The sequence below is a fragment of the Pristiophorus japonicus genome, chromosome 2, assembly GCF_044704955.1.
Source record: "Pristiophorus japonicus isolate sPriJap1 chromosome 2, sPriJap1.hap1, whole genome shotgun sequence".
Taxonomy (NCBI): Eukaryota; Metazoa; Chordata; class Chondrichthyes; family Pristiophoridae; genus Pristiophorus; species Pristiophorus japonicus.
This window is the reverse complement of record NC_091978.1, coordinates 198,374,410-198,402,010: the sequence shown is the minus strand read 5'-3', so window position 1 is coordinate 198,402,010 and position 27,601 is coordinate 198,374,410. Positions and strand designations below refer to the sequence as shown.

General features: G+C 42.8%; 1 protein-coding gene across 5 annotated transcripts in view; it reads right to left on the bottom strand.

The window, feature by feature from the left end:
* Positions 1-27,601, bottom strand: part of sepsecs (Sep (O-phosphoserine) tRNA:Sec (selenocysteine) tRNA synthase) — a 109,689-nt gene that overhangs the window by 29,970 nt on the left and 52,118 nt on the right. For all 5 annotated transcript variants that reach the window (XM_070863451.1, XM_070863457.1, XM_070863462.1 and 2 more), the window contains 5 exons: positions 26,166-26,324; positions 23,841-23,994; positions 18,431-18,533; positions 12,858-12,987; positions 10,129-10,220 (listed from right to left, as the gene is read on the bottom strand). In XM_070863451.1, the coding sequence (XP_070719552.1) occupies positions 10,129-10,220; positions 12,858-12,987; positions 18,431-18,533; positions 23,841-23,994; positions 26,166-26,324 (638 nt within the window). The remainder of the gene's footprint in view (positions 1-10,128; positions 10,221-12,857; positions 12,988-18,430; positions 18,534-23,840; positions 23,995-26,165; positions 26,325-27,601) is intronic.

Sequence of the window (27,601 nt, the reverse complement as noted above, 5' to 3'; positions counted from 1 at the left end):
TGTTTTTTTTCTTCCTTGTTCTTCTTCTCATGAAGGCACTAATTCTTTTGTTCCAGACCCCAGAGCGGGAATTTTAATCTAAAAAAAAAACAGGTGGGTTGGGAGCGTGTGGATAATTTAAGTGTTAAAAATTTGACTCCCAACCTGAACCCTCATAATGGAGGCGGGATGAGGGACAGGCAACCAATCCACTGCCTGAAGGCGGGCCTTCTATTTAAATATTATAATGAGGCTGAAAGCCTCTAGTTTAACCTCCATTTTGTATTTAACTTTAGCTAGTTGGGTTTTTGCACGCCCCGTGAAACCTGCCAGTTAAAGCAAGTCGAGGAGTGCCTTAACCTCCTGGAGCCAGTGTACCTGCGATCATAGACCCCCACAATGCCTCCAATCCCCCCCCCCACCCCCCGGGTCAGGCCACCCCCCCCACCCCCACCTTCCCCGCTCCTCTGACCCCCGATCGATGTTCAGAGCCCACCTCCCTGCTGCTATGGCTGTTCCTTGACCCCAACCTGCCCTCCACCCGTCCCCCCCGATCTTTTTACGACCCCTCGCTCTTCCAGGCCCCCGATCTTTTTGTGATCCCCTGCTCCACAGCCCCCCGATCTTTTTGCAATCACCGCCACCCCCCCACCCCCGCCAACCCCATTGGAATGATCTTTTCAGACACCCATCCCCGGCCTCCCAATCATTTTGTGATCCCACAGCTTCCCATTCAAATCAGGCCCCACCATTAAATTCTCGTTCTCCCGGGTTTCCCAACCGGCTCAAAGCCCCACTGCCCCCAACCCATCTTCCCCATTAAAATTGAGCCCCGTGAGTCTCTTGGTTCAATGAGTTCCAGGCACTTCCAGTACCACACCCAAGTGGCCATTCTGCATGTGAGAGCCTGAACAGCGAGTGTCGGCAGAATAATCAACAACATGAAATATGTGGATACTACAACTGAGCCTGATCCCGTCCTTGCCCCCAACACCCACACAAGCCAGCAGAGGTTACTGGAGAGCAATAAGGGGCAGGAAGCCTGGACATTTTTTTTCCTCCTTAACCGAGAACAGTGATTCTCAAACTTTTTTGACTGAAGGACCCATTTTCAAATTGATTAGTAATCATGGCCCCCCCCCCCCACACTTTAAAAATTATAAATACAATATAATGCATCAGGTCAAGGTCAGGTCAGGTTATATTCTCATTGATACTATGACGACACTCATTTAATATTTTATGTTTCCAAACAATCAAACCGATACCTTGATGAAACGCTGTATAAACAGTAAAAAACGCTTAAATTTTTTTAAATCCTTACATTTTGAAACTAAATTGACAATGACAACAATTTAGAAGACAGCGCAATTTTTTTTGAAAACCATCATTTGTCGTCATTTGCATTCCATTTTCTCCACAAAGGTAACTACAAGTGTAACATTACATTGGTCTTTTTCTAGATTTTTGTCGGCTAAACTCGTCAATGACTTTCGAGAAGTCAAGTCCTCTCAGTACTTCGCTCTCGATGCTCATGATTGAAAGACTATTAAGTAGATCTTGTCCTATTCGGTTCCTGAACTCATCCTTGATGCATTTTAGTTTGGAGAAGGGCCGCTCACCACTGCAATCTGATACCATCATCGACAGATCTATCCGAAGAGCTATTTCAATGTTAGAAAAGGTTTGGGTGAGGGCATGTGTATGGAGGAATTGGTACATTCTCAGCTCTGCTGACTTAGTTTTTTTGACAGAAATTAAGGTTTGAAGTTCTGTTGAGGATGCCTCCAAGCTAGAAAACTAGATGAATTCATTATCATAGGTTCCAGATCTTTCCAGGTCTTCAAAGTCCTCAAACTCTGCCACTGGGTCTTGACAAAATCGACAAGGGACTCGACATTCAGATTCAAGCCGGTCTCTTGAAGCGCTTCAAGACTGTGTTCCAAATAACAATGAGAATAGCTGAATCCAGTTCGCTCAGTTTGTCAAGGATCAACTAAGCTTCATTTTGGCATTCAACTTTTTGTTCCACGTCAGTTGCCAGGGATTTCAACACTTCGCATATGAGAGTGCAACCTTTGAGCAGGGCTGAAACTGCTTTATACCTTGCTGACCATCGAGTAGCAGAAAGCCATTTGAAGACAGACAGCCCTGAAGACTTTAGTTTTTCATGAAGCAGTCGCCAGCGATACATTGATGCAGAGAGAAAAGTGTATAACTTTTGTACAATGTCAAAAAATCTGAGACGATCACTGGGCTGCATTCGGCACTATTTTTCCCCACAGGGTTGACTGAGTACGCTGCACAACATATAAATATCACGTATGGGCATTGCTCTTTGATGATAGTTTGGACACCAATGTATTTCCCACTCATATTTGAAGCATTATCATAAGGTTGTCCGCAACAATTTTATATGTCGATCCCATTCTCATCCAGAAAGGCCAATATTATTTCTGCTATTTCTTGACCAGTATGACCGATCATCGGCAAAACTTTAGGAACCTTTCCTCAGGACCAGTTGGTAGAACATAGCGAATGATAAATGTCAGCTGATCTGAGTGTGTGACATCTAGTGATGAATCGACAGATATTGAATAGAACTTCGCTGATTTCAATTCCTGGATAATCGTCTCAAGTACTTTACCACCCATCAGACTAATCAGTTCTTCACAAGTGGTGGAAGATAAGCATGAAGTATGCCCCTTGCCTTTATTGGCGAACTACTTGATGTGTTCAGCAAGAAATACATCATAGTTTGCGAGAACCTCCAACATATCCAGATAATTACCATTACTGGGAGACCCAACAATTTCATTTCTGCCTCGCAATGAAAGACCTCGTTCACAGAGAAACGTCATCACATAGACAGTCCGCTCTAGCATCTTTCAAACTGGAAGACAATATGACCATCCACACAACCAGTGCCTGCTTGTCTAGTGCACATTACTACCATGGCTTCTCTATGCTGCTGGCTGTTTTCGTGAGATGAAATCTTCTTAACTCCATGCTTCCAGTCATTAAACCCATGAGTAAAGTGGCTACTTGTTCGTGCTGTATCCTTGCAAGCAAAGCAGTATACTCTACTATTTGAAGGTCAATAACACACGTTAGCCTGTCAGTGGGTGCACATGTGTGAAGAAGGACTTAGAGCAGTAACGGCGATATCCTTCTTTGGCATGAATCACACCGGAGTTTTGGAAGTCTTTATCACAGTATCGGCTGTCCTCACTACCTTTTACAATCCAATGGCTTTGCATGTCTTCTGAGATATTGTCTCCCCACAGCCCAATGTCACTCGTAAGTTGCACCTCTTTCAGTTGGTTTTTATCTTCTTCAACCTTTTGAACTTGGAGCTCTAACTCGGCCAACTCCGGGTCTGGTGCCAATAGTGGTTTCGTTGTTGAAGTTGACTGCACGGCATCGCCTTGACCTTCATCTTCATGATCTTGAGTTTTTAGTTGGAAAAAATGATCTAGTTTAAGCAGTTTAGCTGCTTCTTGCCTCTTTTGCTCCTCGCGTAGCTGATGCTCTTTCTTTTTCGCCCCCAATTTGTGTGTAGAATGCATCTCTAGAAAAAGGGCATCTAGAGTTGCAAATAACATGCGCCTGAGCCCTCGTGGCTTCGCCCCACTCTTGCTATGTCACTTATTTCAATACTGTTTACCCTTACCCTTAAATCTGACCCTGTATGGGCCCATTCTAGGCTTGGGCCCCGGGCAACTGCCCCATCCGCCCCCACTTAATCCGTCCTTGCAGGGATCCCAGTTTGAGAACCAATGACCTAGGAGCACTGATGCCAGGTCTCTGAAGCATATAGGAGGGCGGGTATCACTTCTGCTCTGTAGACCATAAGCTTGGTATCAGGTTTGAGAACCTTGTCTTCAAACAGTCTCTGCCTCAGGCAACCAAAGGCTGCACTGGCACACTAAAGGCGGTGTTGAACTTAGTCATCGGCGTCTGCCCTTATTGACAGTAGGCTTCCGAGGTATGGAAAATGATCCACAATGTCCAAGGCCTCGTCGTGGATCTTGATAATCAGGGGGCAGTACTGTGTGGCGGGGGCAGGTTGGTAGAAACATAGAAACATAGAAAATAGGTGCAGGAGTAGGCCATTTGGCCCTTCGAGCCTGCACCGCTATTCAATAAGATCATGGCTGATCATTCCCTCAGTACCTCTTTCCTGCTTTCTCTCCATACCCCTTGATCCCCTTAGCTGTAAGGGCCACATCTGACTCCCTCTTGAATATATCCAATGAACTGGCATCAACAACTCTCTGCGGCTGGGAATTCCACAGGTTAACAACTCTCTGAGTGAAGAAGTTTCTCCTCAACTCAGTCCTAAATGGCCTACCCCTAATCCTAAGACTATGTCCCCTGGTTCTGGACTTCCCCAACATCGGGAACATTCTTCCCGCATCTAACCTGTCCAGTCCCGTCAGAATCTTATACGTTTCTATGAGATCCCCTCTCATCCTTCTAAACTCCAGTGAATAAAGGCCCAGTTGATCCAGTCTCTCCTCATAAGACAGTCCAGTCATCCCTGGAATCAGTCTGGTGAAACTTCGCTGCACTCCCTCAATAGCAAGAACGTCCTTTCTCAGATTAGGAGACCAAAACTGAACACAATATTCCAGGTGAGGCCTCACCAAGGCCCTGTACAATTGCAGTAAGACCTCCCTGCTCCTATACTCAAATCCCCTAGCCATGAAGGCCAACATACCATTTGCCTTCTTCACCACCTGCTGTACCTGCATGCCAACTTTCAATGACCGATGAACCATGACATCCAGGTCTCGTTGCACCTCCCCTTTTCCTAATCTGCCGCCATCCAGATAATATTCTGCCTTCGTGTTTTTGCCCCCAAAGTGGATAACCTCACATTTATCCACATTATACTGCATCTGCCATGCATTTGCCCACTCACCTAACCTGTCGAAGTCACCATACAGCCTCTTAGCATCCTCCTCACAGCTCACACCGCCACCCAGTTTAGTGTCATCTGCAAGCTTGGAGATATTACACTTAATTCCTTCATCTAAATCGTTAATATATATATTGTAAAGAGCTGGGGTCCCAGCACTGAGCCCTGCGGCACTCCACTAGTCACTGCCTGCCATTCTGAAAAGGACCCGTTTATCCCGACTCTCTGCTTCCTGTCTGCCAACCAGTTCTCTATCCACGTCAGTACATTACCCCCAATACCATGCGCTTTGATTTCGCATACCAATCTCTTATGCGGGACCTTGTCAAAAGCCTTTTGAAAGTCCAAATACATCACATCCACTGGTTCTCCCTTGTCCACTCTGCTAGTTACATCCTCAAATAATTCCAGAAGATTCATCAAGTTACGGATGTTTAATGTAAGGCCCATACTCTCGTACGCTTTGGTGAAGGTGTACAGCAGACATCTCAAAGCACTGGAGAACTACCACCAATGCTGCTTCTGCAAAATCCTGCAAATCCATTGGCAGGATAGGTGCACCAACATCAGTTTTCTCGCTCAGGCCAACATCCCCAGCATTGAAGCATTGACCATGCTCGATCAGCTCCAATGTACGGGCCATATCGTCCGCATCCCCGATACCAGACTCCCAAAACAAGCGCTCTACTCAGAGCTCCGACACAGCAAGCGAGTCCCAGGGTGGGCAGAGGAAACGCTTCAAGGACGCCTTCAAAGCCTCCTTGAAAAAATGCAACATCCCCACCGACATCTGGGAATCCCTGGCCCAAGACCGCTCAAAGTGGAGGAGAAGCATCCGGGAAGGTGCCGAACACCTCGAGTCTCTTCGCTAGGAGCACGCGGAAGTCAAGCGCAAAAGCCCAAGCACCCCACCCATCCGTCCCTTCAACCACCACCTGCGTCACCTGTGACAGACTGTAGATTCCGCATTGGTCTCAACAGTCACCTGAGAACCCATATTAGTGTGGAAGCAAGTCATCCTTGACTCCGAGAAGAAAAGATGCCCAGTGCAGCCCGCCTGCTGCCACCCCAACGAAGATCAGCTAACAGCACGGAACTGAGGACCATCCTCGTCTGTGTAGCTCAGCCGAGCGTCAGAGGAAGCTACCATTTAGTTTTCAAAAGAACAAAACACAATTGCTTATCAGATGAACATTTTGTTCTGTCCATTAATCTGAAACACTGCCAAAGACAACATTTCCACCCCCCCTCAAATAAAGAACGCTGATAAGACAGAGCCAGGATTTCTGCAGGCACCTGTCTAGATTAATATATCAAAATAATTTCTGAATACAAGTAAATATTCTTGCTCATATTGTTTCTACAACAGTTCACAAATACTACCACAGAATTTAAAAGGATTTATGGGATGTTTAATCTGACCCAGCATTTCAATGCAGTAAAACCTCTGTATCTGATGTAAATATGGCTATTGGAACTGAATCCTGATATGGTATGCAATACTATTCTGGAAACAAATGTTGTGCTTGTACCTCGATTATGCTCATAACAGGGAATAAGAATAAATCCCATGGTTTAATTTCTACAAATACAGCATTTTCTTATGAAACAGCCAAACATATTTGAAAAGTCATCAATTAGTAAAATCCAGATTAATGAGGTTTCCTTCTCCATATCACCTTGTATGAGTTGTGGTTGGTTTTATAACTTACATTTTTTTTTTGATAATGTTGCATTGAAACAGATGATAAGACATTTATAGTCAATTATTATTTAGCATGCAATATTAAAGTAATCTTTAAGTATTGAAGAAAGATCCTCTGAACTTACATCAGGAAAAAAGATAAGAACTGGGAGATTCACAAGAATTTTGCTGTGGTTTTGTTTGGTGCACTGACATTCTACAATGAATGTCAAAGAAAACAAGCATCACAGTTGTTCAGGCAGAGATGTTTGGAGGGGAAATCCAGCGCATGGGGCCTAGGCAGCTGATGGCACAGCCGCCAATGGTGGGATGAAGGGAAGGGTCAGAGGTCAGAGTTGGAGGAATGAAGAGCTCTTGGGGTGGAGGGGAGGGGTTGTATAGCTGGGGGGAAAATTACAAAAATGGAGAGGGGAAAGACCATGAAAGGATTTAAACACAAGGATAAAAAATGTAAAGGGATAGTGGATACATTGGTTGTAATTTACCAAAATTCCCTGGATTCTAGGGAGGTCCCAGCAGATTGGAAAACTTCAAATGTAACACCCCTATTTAAAAGTGGAGGCAGACAAAAAGCAGGAAACTATAGACCAGTTATCCTAACATCTGTGGTTGGAAAAATATTGGAGTCCATTATTAAAGAAGCAGTAGCAGGACATTTGGAAAAGCATAATTCGGTCAGGCAGAGTCAGCATGGATTTATGAAGGGGAAGTCATGTTTGACAAATTTGCTGAAATTCTTCGAGGATGTAACGAACAGGGTGGATAAAGGGGAACCAGTGGATGTGGTGTATTTGGACTTCCAGAAGGCATTTGACAAGGTGCCACATAAAAGGTTACTGCACAAGATAAAAGTTCACGGGGTTGGGGGTAATATATTAGCATGGATAGAGGATTGGCTAACTAACAGAAAACAGAGAGTCAGGATAAATGGTTCATTCTCGGGTTGGCAACCAGTAACTAGTGGGGTGCCGCAGGGATCAGTGCTGGGACCCCAACTATCTACAATCTATATTAACGACTTGGAAGAAAGAACCAAGTGTAACGTAGCCAAGTTTGTTGACGATACAAAGATGGGAGGAAAAGCAATGTGTGAGGAGGACACAAAAAAACTACCAAAGGACATAGACAGGCTAAGTGAGTGGGCAAAAATTTAGCAGATGGAGTATAATGTTGGAAAGTGTGAGATCATGCACTTTGGCAGAAAAAAAATCAAAGAGCAAGTTATTATTTAAATGGAGAAAAATTGCAAAGTGCTGCAGTACAGCGGGACTTGGGGGTACTTGTGCATGAAACACAAAAGGTTTGTATGCAGGTACAGCAAGTGATCAGGAAGGCCAATGGAATCTTGGCCTTTATTGCAAAGGGGATGGAGTATAACAGCAGGGAAGTCTTGCTACAGTTATACAGGGTATTGGTGAGGCCACACCTAGAATACTGCGTACAGTTTTGGTTTCCATATTTACGAAAGGATATACTTGCTGTGAAGGCAGTTCAGAGAAGGTTCACAAGGTTGATTCCAGAAATGAGGTGTTTGGCTTATGAGGAAAGGTTGCGGAGGTTGGGTCTCTACTCATTGAAATTCAGAAGAATGATCTTATCGAAACGTATAAGATTATGAGGGAGCTTGACAAGGTGGATGCAGAGAGGATGTTTCCACTGATAGGGGAGACTAGGACTAGGGGCATAATCTTAGAATAAGGGGCACCCCATTTAAAACTGAGATGAGGAGGAATTTCTTCTCTGAGGGTTGTAAATCTGTGGAATTCGCTGCCTCAGAGAGCTGTGGAAGCCGGGACATTGAATAAATTTAAGACAGATAGACAGTTTCTTAACCGATAAGGGATTAAGGGGTTATGGGGAGCGGGCAGGGAAGTGGACCTGAGTCCATGATCGGATCAGCCATGATCGTATTAAATGGCGGAGCAGGCTCAAGGGGCCGTATGACCTACTCCTGCTCCTATTTCTTGTGTTTTTATGTGAAGAGTGAGAAGAATTTAGTGCAGGATAGGATACATGCAGCAGAGGTTTTGATGAGCTGTTTATGGAGTGTGGATGGTGGGAGGCTAGCCAGGAGAGCTTTGGAATAGTCGAGTTACGGGATGGAAGGTGGTGATTTCTGTGATGAAGTGGTTATGGAGTTGGGAGCTCAGGTCAGAAAGCTGAGGTTGCAAATTGTCTGGTTCAACCAGAGACATTGGACGGGGAGGGGTACGGAAATTAGGTTGGGAGCCAAAGGTGATGGTTTCAATCTTCCCAATGCTTAACTAGAAGTTTTTTCAGCTCATACACGGCTGGATGTCAGACAAGCAGTCTGACAAGATAGAGGCAGAGAGTTACAAGGAAGTGATCGGAAATGCCTTGTCTATGTTTGAGACCAAAGAAGTAGACAGGCCATGTAACACAGCAAGGATTGGGGGAGGTGTGATTATGAGTTGAAGAGTTTACATGGAGGTTTAGGGAGGACAGGAGGGCAGTGAATTAAGGAGAGAAGACTAAGGGAGCAGTGATAGAGATTGAAAAGTCACTCAGTGCAGAGGCTGAGGGAGGAAATCTCAGTGTGAAACTCATGGTGGGGCTTGGGGGAGGATTTTAAAGGAGAGACAAGAGGGTTGAAATAAGTTTAAGTGCTTGAAGGATAAGAAGGTAACAGAAGAGTAGAGGGAGAGACCATGGTGCGATGTGGTGAAAAGGGCCATACCGCCATCATGGTGCTTTGGGCAGGACAGGTGATGGAGCGTATAGCCAGGCAGGAGGTTTCTGTAAGGGGCAAGGCGTCATCATCTACAAGCCAAGTTTCAGTCAAAGTCAGGATGTCAATGCAATCATCCACGATAAAATCATGGATGACAGGGGACTTGTCCTAGAGTGAAAAGGCACTCTGAAGGGGAACCTGGAGAGGGGTGGTGATTGTTGGTCCAATAGCAGAGTCCAAGGGGACAGCAGTGGGTACAGCTTGGTGAGATTAGCTCCAGCGAAGATGAATACTGAGTCATTGGAGAAGATGGAAAGGTATCCCCCTCCCCCCCGAGGGCGATGTTCAAGCCTCGCAGCTTTCTGCTCTCCAACAGCAGCCACCGACCACAATGCCAGCAAACAGGAGTACAGTTGCAGGTCTCTCAGGCGTCTCCTCTGACAGGCACAGTGTACCTCAGAGATGCTGTACTCGTCAGGCACAGGGCACCCTTAGAGGAAAACTAGCCTCAGATACATGTTATCTGTTTTAAAAGCATTACACTGCAACTCTCAGTTATTGTACACTGTTAAGGTCAGAAGAATGGAAATGTATGAAATGTAATTGGTTGTTCTTTGCACAAACTCTTTAAATAAGACATCAGAAAAAAACAGAAAAGCAGATGCAGGTATACTTTAGAAGAGCAACTTAAAAAAAGCCATTAATAATTTAATACAATTGAATTGGCAACATGACAGCCATTTGTACAGTATTGAAATGCAAACAGAAAAATATATACATTAGTACAGTGTACATATGGGCTCCAGGCTTAAAACACCATGGGCTCACCTTTCTTTCTTTTAAGAGGTGCTTATAGCCGTTCACACCGAGTGATAGCAACGTAATAAGAACATCCGTTGAGGGCGATGCCGAAGCTCGGCCTAGAAATATCAATGGGAAACATCTTTCACATTTAACTTAATTATTTCTAAATTATATAAAAGAAAGCAGAGGTCCGCCAATGTCTCAGCAGTGGCACTAAACCATACAGACCAGGAAGGTTCCAAATTCAATTCCTGCACTGGGAAGTGTAAGCTAACCTAAGTCAGGGCAGCAAATGGTCATGCTATAGCTGGCTGCAACATCCCTGAGTGGAGATCTGGAGTTGAAGGTGGGGAAAATCCCATTTATGATCTCTGTGCAATGGTCGCTGCTAGATGGTGACAGGTTTGAGCTCAACTGTGATGGCCCCCACAGTCAATTAATCTCATCCACTTACTCCCTAGCCTCACATGTAAAGAAGATACTTGGGCAAAATAAAGGGAGTCGGGGGCAACGGGGCTATCAGGCCTACTCAGCCTTGCTCCTTCATGACTCACTACCTTCAGGATGGGGGGAGGAATTTAAATAACACCTTTAACTACATAATCCGAGGCACTTCACAGTTGTAATCAGACAAAAAACAGAGGAAATCTTGAGGATGAAAACAAAATAATTACTTAAAAAAGATATATTTCTGACTTGTAACTGAAAAATTATTGCATTTTTAGCAATTACACTTAAAAAGACTTCTGGAATGAGAATGCTGAGCATGAAGTTTACATTTTAGTGCAGTAAGCTCCAAATGTGACTGGCTATGCTCTGTGACTATACAGAAAATATGACAAAAAACACAGAATTTTAGCTGAAACAGGTATTTTTTCTGTTGGCAGCCAAAGATTTTGTTGTACACAGCATAGCCACAGAGGACAAACAGGTGACAGTAAATGTCACTGAATCGAGAATACACTATAGAACGAAAAGGACAACAGCATTCTCTTGATAGTAAATAGATGTGGGTTTAAAAAACAATGGCTCGGATTTTGCTGTACTAATAACGGCGAGGCTGTCAGCGCTCGGCATTATTACTGGGTAGAACTGACAGCAACTTCTGGTGTGCACACATGCGCAGTTAAATATGGAAATCCAAAAGTTGCTGTGAGTGAAACCCTGCTCCCCCACAGCGGGTGCTGTTTTGCCAATGGAATCTGCACAGAGATTACTGTTGCCCACTATTCTTGCTCTAAAAACGGCTGAAAAAGATGGTGCTTGTTTAATCAGGAGTAACTGAATTTTTAATGGCACAGTAAGTGATAATTACTGCTAAACAACTTCTCTGGCCCTGAAAAATTAATTTGACAAGTGTGGAGTCTCATTCCCTCAGGAAAAAAAATTAATGTTGCAGATTTAAAAAAATGTTTTAATAGTTTTTCAGTTTTGCTCTTTTATGTCTTTCCCTTTATTGCAATGTGTATGTCCCAATCTTTATTTTGCTTGCAGTACAATGATTTAAATGTAATTTATATTCCCTGTTTATTTCTTCCTGCATTGCTGTCTGCGTGTCTCAGTGAGGATTCTTCAATCTGATTGGTTGAAAAGCCTCCCCATTACTTGACCTGCTCACAGACACCACAGATCCCACAAAGAGGGCACCAAATTCAAACAGACGCCGGATTACTAGAAATCTCCGCTGACAGGCCCACAAAAAGTCTCTGGGCAACTGTACGCAAAGTGAATAGCGACAGTGGCTCGCAACAAAAGCCGGGCCATTATTACAACTAGACTTCTTTACAACACAGTTCAGAGCATTCAACAGCAGAATTGGTTACTGACGGAGTTGTTTAATATTCTACACATTATATCAGGTTGCTACACATTATACCTTACAATAAATGCCCCTAACAGCAAGTTTGACTGAACAATTTTTAAGTACAGACAGCCTAAAAATGTATTGGCACTTAACATTACACCCTAATTTTTTTAAGCAACATATGTATATATTGCTGCACCGCATTTCAGCTACGACTAACTCATGACATAAAGTTTTTTTTTGGAGGTGGGGGGAGGGGGGGTGTCTCTCAATATCCCTCCACAACTTCAGCGGAACCCACAGAGAAGCAGCTATTCCCGCCGTTTCTCCAGGATTTCTATCAATCGTCCACCGAAGTTACAGCGAGAGAGGAGAACACTACGTAAATTTCACCTCACGATGTATGAAACAGCCCTTTTTAACACATGTCCTTGCATTGGAAAATTTCCAATGTGGTAACCAAAGGTCTTTCAAAAAAGACAGTTTGGAAGCCAAGGGCAGAAAGAAGGAAATGTTATTCCCAGCGGGTTAATATTTTATAAAAATCTTGTCAAGTGTACTATAACAGATGGGTACAGCTGAGGAGGCATTAAAATAACTTTAAACCTTTTTCACTTCTAGTTACAAATTGATATATGATTAAATGAAAAAAAAAATGCATTTGAATAGTTTTAAGTTGATTGTTGTTCATTTCATAAATATTAACAGTGAAATTACTGTTTTATCAAAGCATTCTGAACTTAACCTTGTTCTGAATGCAAATTATATTCCTTCCTTAGCCTACATTCACAGAAGCCTTCAATCTAATCCAGGCTAAGGAACCTTAAACAGAATTTTGCATCAAGAGTTCATAGCAGCAAATCCGGATATAAATGAAAGCTAAACTTGCAGAAAATCTCATTGTTGTAACAGAGATTTATTTTGTTAACTCATATAGTTTCTGAATTACCTGGATACATTTTGCTGATTTCCTGTATGAAGACATCATCAAAACCAGCTACTATAGCACCACCTACTGGAACCATGAAGTTCTTGTCCAAGCTCTGTACAAAAGCATCTATTCGGCCAACTCGTGCTCCCTAATTAAAATGTGAAAACAGTTAAGGCAATGACAAAAGTAAAAAGATACTGTGACTACTTATTTAAAAAATAAACAATATCAAATTCAAGTTTATCTAATAAGACTGCAAGATCTCCCTTGTTTGTATTTATTTAAAAATACAAAAATAATGACTTTTCACAATTTTTGTTCTGGGAATGTTTTAACTTGCACACCACAAGTTGACAGCATCATCAAAGAGAGCAGCTGAGAGGAGGTACTGACCCCAAAAAACTGAGGCAGTTAAATAGAGAACCGTGACTATCCATCAATGTTAATTCAACTCCCATACATTTCAATGCTCAGTAACCTCCTCCAAACCAGTTTCCCCGATTGCCGGTGGGGAGGGGAGGCGAGGCAGGGAGAAGTGGCGTGGAGCCATCTAAAAAAAATTAGCTGAAAGAGACAGGAAGAAAAATTAATGAGGGATGATCAAAAATAAATTGTTTTTAACTGTGTAATTTATAAAAAGGGTTACTGATGGAATGCTCTTCTCATTAAGGTTAAATATGGTTAGTGCAGGGGAACCTAATGTCAGCAGCACACACTCCCAGGCCAGGTATAGTACAGCAGTCATATGGTAAAGATCATTCTACAATCCCCAGCATTGTGCTGCAGCCTCACCTCAGAGAACACTTCCTTTGCATCAGTCTGACATTTTTTCCATTTCCCATACTATCTACCTTTAAGCCTGCCAAATCTGAGGCAGTTTCTGTGTTGTAGAGCTCTCCCATGCTCACTAGGACCTGGATTGAAACTGCACAAACTCATTTCACATCTGACCATTGCAGCCAGCAGACTGATGAGATTTTCATCCTATTATTCTGGGCTGGATTTGAGCCCAAGTCCAAGACGACCCTTTTAAAAGATGATGATTGCTTATCTCCATCCAGTGGAGTATCTGATCTATAGCCAAAACTTACTGAAGTAGGGTCATCAACCTGAAACGTTAACTCTGTTTCTCTCTCCACAGATGCTGCCTGACCTGCAGAGATTTCCAGCATCTTCTGGTTTTATATGTTACTGAAGTATTTCTGCTCGAGCTACTAGATATTTCAACAAAATCAGCAAGAATTCCTGACAGCACTGCTGAATCTTGATAAAAATGTAAGATCATGCTTGTTGGAAAATACAGCTGACTTTCATTATAGTGATGTTTTTTTACTGCACTCTCTTGTATAGAGAAAGGTCTTTATCTGATTTCGGATTTGCGAAATGTCCTGCTAGGCAGCATCTGGAAGAGCACCAATATGTCTATGCTCTGCAAATTTCTCATCACTTATTACGGTCGTGAAGTGTCTATATTTATATTTGCATGGTAATAGTAACAGTCTCCCGTTTCACTGCTGTGCTCAGAAGACCACTGTGATCAAACATACTCTATGATTTTCCTGCCCCGTATGGTTTTCACAGCATCTTTTAACATACTGAAACATTCCTGTTATGTTGCCACATTTTCCCTCAAGTATACTATAAGTGTTTCTCATCAAAAGAACTGTACACAATGATGGAAACTTTTAATGGAAGTATTTTAGAAGTAATAAGTTTTTGTTCATGCTTAATTTTTTTGACAATACTGTACTTTAAAAAGTGGCTGAAGAGTTTTAGAACAAATATGGGATCTATTGCAGGACAATACTGTTAGTGCGAATTGCTTTAATAATTATCCAAGAATCTGCTTGTTAAAGCTGACATAGCTAAAACATTGTTTGAAAGAAAGGAGTAACAGCTATTACTATAAAAATCATAAAGGGTTGTAAGACATGCCACACTTCTTTAATAGCCCAACTCTCCATTAAGCTGCACACCTTGTTGCCTAGTTCCTAAACAGCACATTAAAAAGGGGGAATCTCCTGCATATAATCTTTTACAACTGATTCATTTGTCAGTGACAAGATGGATGTGCTGGGCAATATTCATTATGCTTGGCAAGAAAATGCAATTGGGGAGATGCTTGGATTCCAAATTTACGACATCAGATATGTGCTTATATGAAATCTCACCGCAGTTTGGGAGAGATAGTTGACTTTTCATTTAAACCATGTCCGTGATTATCACAGTGCAAGACCAAAGCTTAAAAAAAAACTTACATCCCATAATCAGATGACATTTTTTGGCTACCTACATTTTTAATCTATACATCAGCATTCCAAAGATATCTAAATATATGTTCCATATTGTTAGCTCTCTGAAGGCTTCATTTGTAATACTGCACCAAATTACAAAGTACTGCTTAGCGGAACTTGGTGGATTATTAATTAGCACATCCTTCTGGGAGTTGAACTGAAATGCATACGTGGTGAAATTCTCTTCCATTGCCCGTAAAGATCCTCTATGGCATAAACTGGTTCAATCTCAATCCAGTTCCTCAGCAATAACGCTGTCCATGATTTGTCAGAAATGAGCAATCTCACTGACGGAATGCTCAGGATGGCTTGTGTGGGAAAACCCCCAAAATTCATACTGAAATAATGGGGGTGCTTATCCGAGGTTGGGTCCTAATGTGGACCCCCAAGTGCATAGTTAACTTAGACCAGACACATTACCCTCCTTGGATGAGATCAGATAGAAGGCCAATAGTTTTGATATTTTAAAATAAAAACCCTGCATCACAACTCAGACTTTCTGATTATATCCAATCACATCTCAGTTTGTTTATCCATTCTCCGAGCACATCTGAAACGAGTTAGGTTACTAGGTAATAGCATAATTTAACTTTGTATTTGATTTTTTAAAAAAGGATTGATGTTCATCAAAATAATCTTCACCATAAAAGGAACTTGTAGTAATAGTTCCTCATCACATATCCACAGGGCATTCCATACACTTCACAACCAATAAATTATTACAATTAAAGGGCAGTCACTGTTGTTATGCAGCAAGATCTCTCAGACAACAAATTAATTGAATGACCAGTTAAACTTGATTTGCGGGTGTTGGTTGAGGTACGGATTTTGACCGCCGCACCAGGTGAACTTCCCTGCTCTTTTCAAGTAGCATCAGGGGATCTTTTACGTCCTTATGATGATGATATTGTGACAATGGTCACAATGGTCACTTCAGTTTAGCCGTCACTCAAAAGACAACACTTACAAAAATGCAGGACGCCAATACTGCCAATGGCAGTGGCAGCCTAGATTATGTGCTTGAGTCCTGGAGTGGGGCTTGAACAAATGATTCTACAAATACTACTTCATGAAGTTCCTCAATTTTAGAATTAATTTCATACTAGGAAGTGTACAAAAGTGACCAAGCATGATCAGGATTAAGTTATTCTTAATGGTTATTCTTGATGGCACAACTGAGATGTAGAGCTTATAGTGGATCATCATCATAGGCAGTCCCTCGGAATCGAGGAAGACTTGCTTCCACTCCTGAAGTGAGTTCTCTGGTGGCTGAACAGTCCAATACGAGAGCCACAGACTCTGTCACAGGTGGTTGAGGGAAGGGGTGGATGGGACTGGTTTTCCACACGCTCTTTTCCACTGTCTGCGCTTGATTTCTGCATGCTCTCGGCATTGAGACTCGAGATGCTCAGCGCCCTCTCGGATGCACTTCCTCTACTTAGGGCGGTCTTGGGCCAGGTACTCCCAGGTGTCAGTGGGGATGTTGCATTTTATCAGGGAGGCTTTGAGGGTGTTCTTGTAGTGTTTCCGCTGCCCACCTTTGGCTCGTTTGCCGTGAAGGAGCTCGGAGTGGAGCACTTGCTTTGGGAGTCTCGTGTCTGGCATGCGGACGATGTGGCCTGCCCAGCGGAGCTGATCGAGTGTGTTCAGTGCTTCAATGCCGGGGATGTTAGCCTGAATGAGGACGCTAATGTTGGTGCGCCTGTCCTCCCAGGGGATTTGTAGGATCTTGCGGAGACATCACTGGAGATATTTCTCCAGCAACTTGAGGTATCTACTGTACATGGTTCATGTCTCTGAGCCATACAGAAGGGCAAGTAATACTACAGCCCTGTAGACCATGAGCTTTGGTGGCAGTTTGGAAGGCCTGGTTTCAAACACTCTTTTCCTCAGGCAACCGAAGGCTGCATTGGAGGCGGTGTTGGATCTCGACATTGATGCCTGCTCTTGTTGACAGGAGGCTCCCGAGATATGGGAAGTGGTCCACGGTGTCCAGGGCCGCGCCATGAATCTTGATGACTGGGGGGGCTGTGCTGTGCGGTGAGGACAGGCTGGTGGAGGATCGTCGTCTTACGGATGTTTAGCGTAAGGCCCATGCTTTCGTACGCCTCAGTAAATACGTCGACTATGTCCTGGAGTGCGGCCTCTGTATGTGCGCAGATGCAGTCGTAGTGACGCACCAACATCAGTGCTCTTGATCAGGCCACATCCCCAGCATCAAAGCACTGACCACACTCGACAAGCTCCGTTGGGCGGGCCACATCGTCCGCATGCCTGACATGAGACTCCCAAAGCAAGCGCTCTACTCGGAACTCCTACACGGCAAGCGAGCCCCAGGTGGCCAGAGGAAACATTTCAAGGACACCCTCAAAGCCTCCTTGATAAAGTGTAACATCCCCACTGGCACCTGGGAATCTCTGGCCAAAGACCGAAGTGAAGGAAGAGCATCCGGGAGGAGGGCGCTGAGCACCTCGAGTCTCGTCGCCGAGAGCACGTTGAAAACCAGCGCAGGCAGCGGAAAGAGCGTACGGTAAACCAGACTCCCCACCCACCCTTTCCTATCCCACCTATGACAGAGACTGTAATTCCTGTATTGGACAGTCACCTGAGATCTCACTTTTAGAGTGGAAGCAATTCTTCCTCGATTTCGAGGGACTGCCTATGATGATAGTGGATAGGTAATGAGTCACAAACCCATGTCCACCAAGTTGACTGTTTAATAAACATAGTTTATATGCTTATTTTCAAGTTACTAATATTGCCAGACACTTTACCAGATGTAAACAAAGGGCACACAGTGGCCATGCTAAAATAAATACAGACATTGCACAATTTCAGCCTGCTGCATTTATAATATTAGCTAAGTTAATTTACCCTAATGGGCAACATGGTATACTTTCAGTGAGATTTCAATGTGAACTATTTATGGCTGTTCTACAAACCTCGTCAGCACCTCGCCCTTATCGTGACAATGGTCACTTTAATGCAACTGAAGGATGAGAAAACACACAGGTGTAGTAAGAATGTAATTTTCCTTATGGGAGGAAGGTTCTTTAATGTATAATTAGAAATAAAGGGTATGTTTTCTCCACTCGCCAATTTTAGCAAAAAGGTAGTCATAAGTATAAAGTAGGGAAATCCATGTTATACTTATATCTACTTTTAAACGAACATTGGTGAACAGCAGAAAATGTATCCCAAAATATATAAATTATGTAGGCCAAATTAACAGCAACTTATTTCCACTGAATATTTTCTTAGTTCCCGATAGTTTACAACAATGGTCTCGCTTCATACCTGTTGAATTAGGTGCATACACTTAGACAACTGCACTCCATAAGCATTATTGACTATGTGAGGGATATCATATTTTGCACAAATCTGAGCCAGTTCTTCCAGTCTGCAAAAAACAAGCATGCCATAAGACTAAAGCTAGTAGAAATTGTTGCTAAATTAAATAGAATATAGAGCACAGAAACAGGCCATAGAATATACAGCAAAAAAAAAAACAGGTCTTTCAAACCAACCAGACCCAGCCTGTTCATCCTTTCCGGTTAGGTATAACCTCGCAGTTCTGGCGTCATCCTTGTAAATCTTTTTTGTACACTCTCCAGTGCCTCTATATACTTTTTATAATATGACAACCAGAATTGTACACAGTACAAGTGTGGTCCAACCAAGGTTCGATACAAGTTTCGAATAACGTTTCCATTTTTCATTTATATCCCTCTAGAAATAAACCCTACTGCTTGATTTGCTTGTTTGGGCCTTACTGACCTGTGCCACAACTTTTAATGATTTGTGTATTTGTTCTCCCATATCCCTTTGCTCCTCTACCCCATTTAGATTTTTATTTTCTAAATTGTGTTTTTTCTTACCAAAATGTAATACCTCATACTTATCTATGTTTAAATTAATTTTCCAATTATATGCTCATTCTACAAGTTTATTAATGTCTTCTTGTCATTTGTGTGGTGGTCCTCAGTGTTGACTATCCCTCCCAATCTGGTGTCATTTGCAAATTTAGACGTGTTTTTGATTTCAAAGTCTAAATCGTTAATATAAATTTTCAACAACAGTAGTCCCAGCACTGATCCTTGTGGGACCCCAGTTCCCACCTCTGAATAGCTACCCTTTACATCTACTCTCTGATTTCTGTCTTGCAGCGAGCCAGCTATCCATTCTGCTGCTTGACCCCTGACTCTGCATGCTGTGTGTGACCTTATTCATTAGTCTATTATCAAAAGCCATTTGGAAATCTAGATATATTGGGCTCAAGTTTCGGACCACCACTAGAGCGGCGCACATCACAGAGGCCCGCCTAATTTGTAGAACTGAAAAAGCGCCAAATACTTACCCCGCGATTCTCCAATAACTGTAGGGCTGTTTCCAGCTTGGCGCAGTGCAGCAGGAGCTGCTGGGGACGGAGCTACAGCCTTGCGCCAAAAACAGTGCTGGCAGCTGCGCGCGTGTGCAGTAGCTCCTGGTCCTCCCAGCACGTCCTGTCTCTGGGCGACGACCCTATCCCTGGCCGAAGGGACGTCGCCCCTATCCCAGGCCGAGTAGCCTGACAGTACTTACCTCTTCCGCGGCGGCCCGCCCGGCATCTCCTGCGGGCAGGTCCCGCCCGAACTCCTCGGCGGCGGCGGAGCCCGCCCGAAGTCCTGGGCGGCGGTCCACCTTCTGCTGGAGGTGGACCCCCCCCCGCGCAAAGTCCTCGGCATCGGGCCTTGCCCGAAGTCCTGGTCGGCAGCGGGGTCTGCCCGACCGGCATCTCCTTGGGGGGGGGGGGCCCATCCCAGCATGCTGTTGGAGGGCTCCCGGTGCTGCAGTAGGTGAGTAGAAACTTTTAATTTTTTATTTATTGATTGATTTTTTTGATTGATTAATTGGTTTTTTATTATTGATGATGCCTCTTTATTTGTAAAAGTGAAGTGTTTAATGCTTGTAAACTTCCCTTCCCCCCCCATCTCTCGTTCCCTGTGCCTAATTTATAAAGTGTAGGCAAGGTTTTTCTGAGCGTATAAAAATCTACACTTATTCCATTCTAAGTTAGTTTGGAGTAAGTTTTCGCTGCCTAATTTGCAAAACAGGCGTAAGTGGCTGGTAATGCCCCCTTTTGAAAAAAAAACTGTTGTAAAACGAAACTATTCTAACTCACTAGAATTGGAGCAAACTAAATATCGAGAATTGCAATTTCTAAGATATTCCATTCTAAACTAGTTGCTCAAAAAAAATAGGAGTAACTCGAGCCAAAACTTGAGCCCATTACATCTACTGTATTACCCTTGTCTACTCTTTCTGTTACCTCTTCAAAGAATTCAATGGAGTTGGTCAATCAAGACTTTCCCTTTTGAAATCCATGCTGACTATTCATTATTATAATTTTGGTTTCTGGATGTTTTTCTATTTTCTCCTTTAGTAGGGATTCCATTATTTTTTTATACTATTAGTGTTAAAAATGATTTTTTACACTAATTTAAATTAGTGACTAAAAAAATAATTAAGAAAGGGAAGATAAGACGATGAAAGTAAACTAGCACAAAATATAAAAACAGATAGTAAGAGTTTCTATAGGTATATACAAAGAAAAAGAGTGGCTTAAGTAAATGTTGGTCCCTTAGAGGACGAGACCAGGGAATTAGTAATGGGGAACATGAAGATGGTAGAAACTCTGAACAAGTATTTTGTATCAGTTTTTATGGTAGAGGACACTAACAATATTCCAACAATGGATAGTAAAGGGGCTATGGGGGGGCGGCGGTGGAGGGAGGAACTTAACACAATCACAATCACTAAGGAGGTGGTGTTCAGTAAGATAATGGGACTAGAGGTGGATAAATCCCCTAGACCGGATGACTTGCATCCGAGGGTCTTAAGAGAAGTAGCGACAGGGATTGTGTATGTATTGGTTGTAAATTACCAAAATTCCCTGGATTCTGGAGAGGTCCCAGCAGATTGGAAAACTGCAAATGTAATGCCCCTATTCAAAAAAGGAGGCAGACAAAAAGCAGGAGACTATAGACCAGTTAGCCTAACATCTGTGGTTGAGAAAATACTGGAGTCCATTATTAAAGAAGCAGTAGCAGGACATTTGGAAAAGCAAAATTTGATCAGGCAAAGTCAGCATGGATTTATGAAGGGGAAGTCATGTTTGACAAATTTGCTGGAATTCTTTGAGGATGTAACGAACAGGGTGGATAAAGGGGAACCTGTGGATGTGGTGTATTTGGACTTCCAGAAGGCATTTGACAAGGTGCCACACAAAAGGTTACGGCACAAGATAAAAGTTCACGGGGTTGAGGGTAATATATTAGCATGGATAGAAGATTGGCTGACAAACAGAAAAGAGAATCGGGATAAATGGTTCATTCTCTGGTTGGCAATCAGTAACGAGTGGGGTGCCGCAGGGATCAGTGCTGGGACCCCAACTATTTACAATCTATATTAACGACTTGGAAGAGGGGACTGAGTGTAACGTAGCCAAGTTTGCTGACGATACAAAGATGGGAGGAAGGGTGATGGGAGGAAGGGTAATGTGAGGAGGACATAAAGAGGCTGCAGGAGGACATACAGGCGAAGTGAGTGGGCAAAAATTCGGCAGATGGAGTATAATGTTGGAAAATGTGAGGTCATGCACTTTGGCAGAAAAAAATCAAAGAGCAAGTTATTATTTAAATGGAGAAAGATTGCAAAGTGCTGCAGTACAACGGGACCTAGGGGTACTTGTGCATGAAACACAAAAGGATAGTATGCAGGTACAGCAAGTGATCACGAAGGCCAATGGAATCTTGGCCTTTATTGCAAAGAAGATGGATTAAAAGCAGGGAAGTTTTGTTACTGTTGTACATGGGTATTGATGAGGCCACACCTGGAATACTGCGTGCAGTTTTGGTTTCCATATTTACGAAAGATATACTTGCTGGGGAGGCAGTTCAGAGAAGGTTCACTAGGTTGATTCCGGAGATGAGGAGGTTGACTTATGAGGAAAGGTTGAGTAGGTTGGGCCTCTACTCATTGGAATTCAGAAGAATGAGAGGTGATCTTATAGAAACGATTGAGGGGGTTGGATAAGGTGGATGCAGAGAGCATGTGTCCACTGGTGGGGGAGACTAGAACTAGAGGGCATGATCTTAGAATAAGGGGCCACCCATTTAGAACTGAGATGAGAAATTTCTTCTCTGAGGGTTGTAAATCTGTGGAATTCGCTGCCTCAGAGAGCTGTGGAAGCTGGGACATTAAATAAATTTGAGACAGAAATAGACATTTTCTTAAACGATAAGGGGATAAGGGGTTATGGGAGGCGGGCAGGGAAGTAAAACTGAGTCAATGGTCAGATTAGCCATGATCTTATTGAATGGCGGAGCAGGCTCGAGGAGCCTTATGGCCTACTCCTGCTCCTATTTCTTATATTCTTATGTAAACTGACTCATCTGTAGTTCCTTGGACATGTTCTATCTTCCTTCTTAAATATAGGTATAACATTAGCTATCCACCAGTCCTTCAGCACTACATCTTTTTCTAATGAATTATTAATTGTGCCTCTACTATCGCTTCCCTAGATTCTTTTAACATGCGCGGATGCAATCACCAAAGCACTTAAAGTATAACCTAAGCTATACCCAGAATATTACTTCAAATGAAGCCAGGAAAATAGGACCACAGGAATAGACAGAAACATTAAAGACATTCAAAATGCAGCAAGGTAATGTAACAGAAGCATAACATGGCATGAGCCTGCTTCCTAACCATCCCCACCAGCGCCTCCCTCCAAGACAGACAGACCGACACACAAACACAATCTTATACTTCCTGACAGATGTTGCATTTCACGACTATCAATTATCATCTCTTCTTCTCTATTAAAAAATATCTTTATGATCTTTCCAGTGACACAGTTGGTAAATACACTGCTCTATGTATTTAGCTCTCAGGTTTGATCATTAGTCTGTGCAGTTAGCTAATATCATCTATAGTCATAAGTGCGCACTAGGTCCGTGGAGCAGAGCAGGTCTCCAGTCGTCTTGGTAACCCTTGCCACGGGATAAAGGCCTAGCTCTGTCAAGCCCGTGTGGTGGCTGATGTGCAACGGTCACCACACGTTAAAAAAAAAACTCACAGGCATCTCCCACCCCTTGAGTTCAGGACTAGAATATCGGGTCCTTCATTGAAACATCTGCAAACTCATTCCTTTTGGTGTGGAAGCAAGTCATCCTCGTTCGAGGGACCGCCTATGATGATGATGTTACATGAGACAAGGAAGGGCAAAAGTGATCAGCTATAGTTCCCAATCTTGATCACTATTCAGTATCTCCAACTGCAAAACCCACATGAGGACAGAATCTGTCTCAACTGCGCTTCCCTTAGATTAAATAGCACGCATGGTCTTGAAGCACATTTGTAGATTGAGTACTAGAAGGGGCTGACACACATGGAAAGGTACACCAGAATGAGGAGCGTGGAGAAAACAAAGAAGAAAGCAAAGCCACTGCAAATCCATCCCTCACACAGCACATAAAATGTTTATGAGGATATGTATGCAGCTTGTGAACACAAATTAACTTTTATAAAACAATTACAAACACCACCATGTAGCTGGCCAGTTGTCATAAACAGGATAGCTCCTTTCCTCTAAGCAGCATGGGTTAAATTGCTAGAAAAGTATAGCGTAGTTAACAAATCAGAAGCACGCAGGGAGATAATTTACCTGTCAGGAGCCCTTGGGGCAAAGCAGGAGGTAGTGGAATGAACACAAAGGACATTATCTGCCCCAAGCTGTTGGATCTTTCTCTCAATAGTCAGCAGGTCTGTGCGTAATTCATCTCCCTCAAGCAGATTCTCAATCACAACAGGTTCAAAACCTGACCCAAAAATAAATGCAAGTGTGGAAATAAATCAGTTCAATTATAAAACACTAAGGAACATTTTACATCCCACGCTGACACATGATGATCTTGTGAAAACCCAGTTTTCCGGTTAGCAAAATAATAACAACGATAAGTGTATATGAGTTGATAAAAAAAACATGAAAATCATTTGGTCACAATGTCACAGAATAAAAATCAGACAGACATATAAATTTCATTATAAACTGAAATGTCAACTGAGGGGAGATTATCAATCATACCTCTATTTTTGTGCTATGTTACAAAATAGGTTTATTATTTTAGAGGTGGTTATTTTTGTTACTATACGTTTTGCACCATTGTTGAGGAATTGGCTATCCTGCACATTGTGCAAATATACAACTGTTCTTGGAGCATAAATTGACACCACATTTAACCTTTGTGGCTGCATTAACAGAACAGTTACCAACTCATGCACTAACATCATTTGATACGAGACAGTCTTTTATTGGTCAAAGTTGAGTATGTTAAAGAATACATTTTTGGAACCTCTGCTCCCCGTGCAGAGTCTTGCTCAGTAAGAGTATGGATTGTAGAATGGGACGCAGAGATTAGCACAGCCAATTTGCAGCTGTCGCGGTTTTCTTGTCAAGATTGGTAGCATCATGAATTGGGCTCGCTGACCTTTGTGCTCGATTTTCTGATCCACCCACCTACTGAATGAGGCTCCAATTTGGCAGCAGAGTCTATGGAAATGTATCTGTTAAATTTAATAGCAGGATGCAGCCCGCTGCTCCACCTCCCTCGCCCCAGTGTCTCAGTGGGTAAACATACTACATGGTGTGGTCCTTAGCCATACAGACCAGAAAATTCCAGGTTTGCGTTTTGGTCTGTGTTGAGTAAGATACTCTGAACCACAGCAGTAAAAATTGCAATTGGTCTAGCGTGTCTGAACTGTGGGCAATTACTGCTGGAAAATACAAGTGCTCGGATGTTGGGTAAAATGTGTGTACAGTATTGTAGCAGCTAAATTACTGTACTAGCAGCCCATGAAGGGGGGGAGAGGGTGGTCATTTTAAACTAATATAGCTGTGGGGAAACCCACGAGAATTTTAAAATTGAGGCTTTGCTGGACCGGGTGTTAACGTCGGTCAACGAAAACAGGGGCGACAGTTGAACGGAACTTGGTATGAGTTAGGATACGGACAGCAGAGTTTTGGATGAGCTCAGGTTTATGTAGGATGCAAGATATGAGGCCAGCTTGGAGAACACTGGAATAGTGAAGTCTACAGCTAACAAAGGCGTGAATGAGGGTTTCAGCAGATGAACTGAAGCATAGGCAGAGTCAGGTGATGTTACAGAGACAGAAGTAGGCAGTCTTGGTGATGAAGCAGATATGTGGTGAGAAGCTCAATTCGGGGTCAAATACGACACCAAGGATGTTAACAGTCTGGTTCGGCCTCAGACAGTTGCCAGGGAGAGGGACAGGGTCACTGACTAGGGAATGGAGTTTGTGGCAGGGACCAAAGACAATGGCTTCAGTCTTCCCAATATTTAATTGGTGGGAATTTCTGTTCATCCAGTACTGGATGTCGGACAAGCAGTCTGACAAATCAGAGATAGTGGAGGGATCGGGAGAGGTGGTGTAAGATAGAGCTGGGTGTCGCCAGAGTACATGTGGAACCTGACGTCGTGGTTTCAGGTGATGTCGTCATGTTGAAGCATGAACACCATGTCACAGTGCAGTAAGACATAGATTCAGTCTCACCCCTCCACTGAATTCCTGACTTCAGTTACAGTGCAGGGAAGGAGACCAAGTGTTCCTCCATGTGGTGGATTAAAAAAAAGCAGATGAAGAGCCTCTACTGGGTGACTCTAATGCTCTGCTCCAGAAAGCCCAGAGCTGTAATAATGACATTTTGGGAACATTCTCTCTGAAACAGGAGTATTTTTCCTGATGAGGAGAGGGAAGGAAAAAAAAAATCGGAAGGGAGAAGAAATAAGATGTATGCCCCGATGGGAGGGTACATAACTTCAACAACGTTATTAAAGTGAGAAGTAAAATCATAGCAGAATATAAATTATAAGAGAACTGGAGAATAGAACAGCCAAAACAGGAAATCCATGTCAGTGGCGTAGAACTGTATGTTCAGTAACCATTTGATACCATGATATTAATTTTGTACCTGCTGTGATCATGGATTTGAAGCATGATTTTTGATCAATCCTTGGCCATATGATAAACTTTGCTTTAGGTCTCCTGTGTCGCAGTGCAAGAAAGCAGAGTGTCAGGCTCATTCCTGTTGCCATTGGAACCACAAAGCAGCTAGATACAGTTCGAACACCTGGTAATACAAGAGGCTCGCTGTCAGCACCTTCTAGAGCACAGATTATCAACAGTCAAACAATATGCGCATATGTGATGGCCATGAAGGATATGATTTAATAATCTAATGTAATCACACTGCTGTTTTGTCTAAGAACGCTTGTTACAATTATGTCCAGTATTGAAATGTGGACGATGTGAAAAAGACTGATCTATTACAAAAAAGGAAAGAACCGCCCAAACCTGCAGAATCACAAGAGGGAAAACAAATACTGAGACACTGCACCAGTAAGGATTGGGTTACAGAGTCGAATTCTGAATGATTAATATTAAAGCCAAATATACGTTACCTGGATAAAGGAATGGTTTAAGAGCAAATAAGCAGCAGTTATACTGGGTGTCAAACATGTTTATGTTACCCTAAAAGTAGAGCAATAAAGGAAGCCCCAGATTTTGGAATTAACCAATTCATTATATTCACAGAATGTCTTTTTAGATTATAGGAGAACTGGATAAGCTTCGTGACCATACAGCTTAAAGGGAGCATTGGTCCCACTCCCCTGCTCTTTCCCCATATCCCTGCAATGTTTTCTCCTTCAAATATTTATCCAATTACCTTCTGAAGGCTGCTATTGAATGTGTACCCACCACCTTATCAGGCAGTGCATTCCAAATCCTAACCACTCCTTGCGTAAAAAAGTTTTTCCTCATGTCATCTCTGGTTCTTTTGCCAATCACCTTTAATTTCTGCCCTCTGGTTATCAACGCTTCAGTCATTGGAAACTGTTGCTCTTTATTTACTCTATCTAAACCCTTCATGATTTTAAACACTATCAAATCTCCACTCAGCCTTCTCTGCTCTAAGGAAAACAACCCCAGCTTCTCCAGTCTATCCACGTAACTGTAATCCTTCATCCCTGGAACCATTCTACAAAATCTTTTCTGCTCCCTCTCCAAAGCCTTCACAACGTTCCTCAAGTGTGGTGTCCAAAATTGGACACAATATTCCAGCTGGGGCCAAACGAGTGTTTTATATGGGTTTAGAATAACTTCCTAGCTTTTGTAGCAATGTCTCTATTTATAAGGCCCAGGATCCCATATGCTTTACTAACTGCTTTGCTAACCTACTTGATAACCTTCATATGAAACAATTTTTTTTAAACATTCCAGACAATAATCCATAAACAATTAGTGCTGCCTATATGTGGGTACAAGAACATGAGGTTTTTAGGACAGGAAAAATCCATTAGGTCAAACAAACCTATCCTTTTTAGGTAGATTAGCCCACTTACCCGT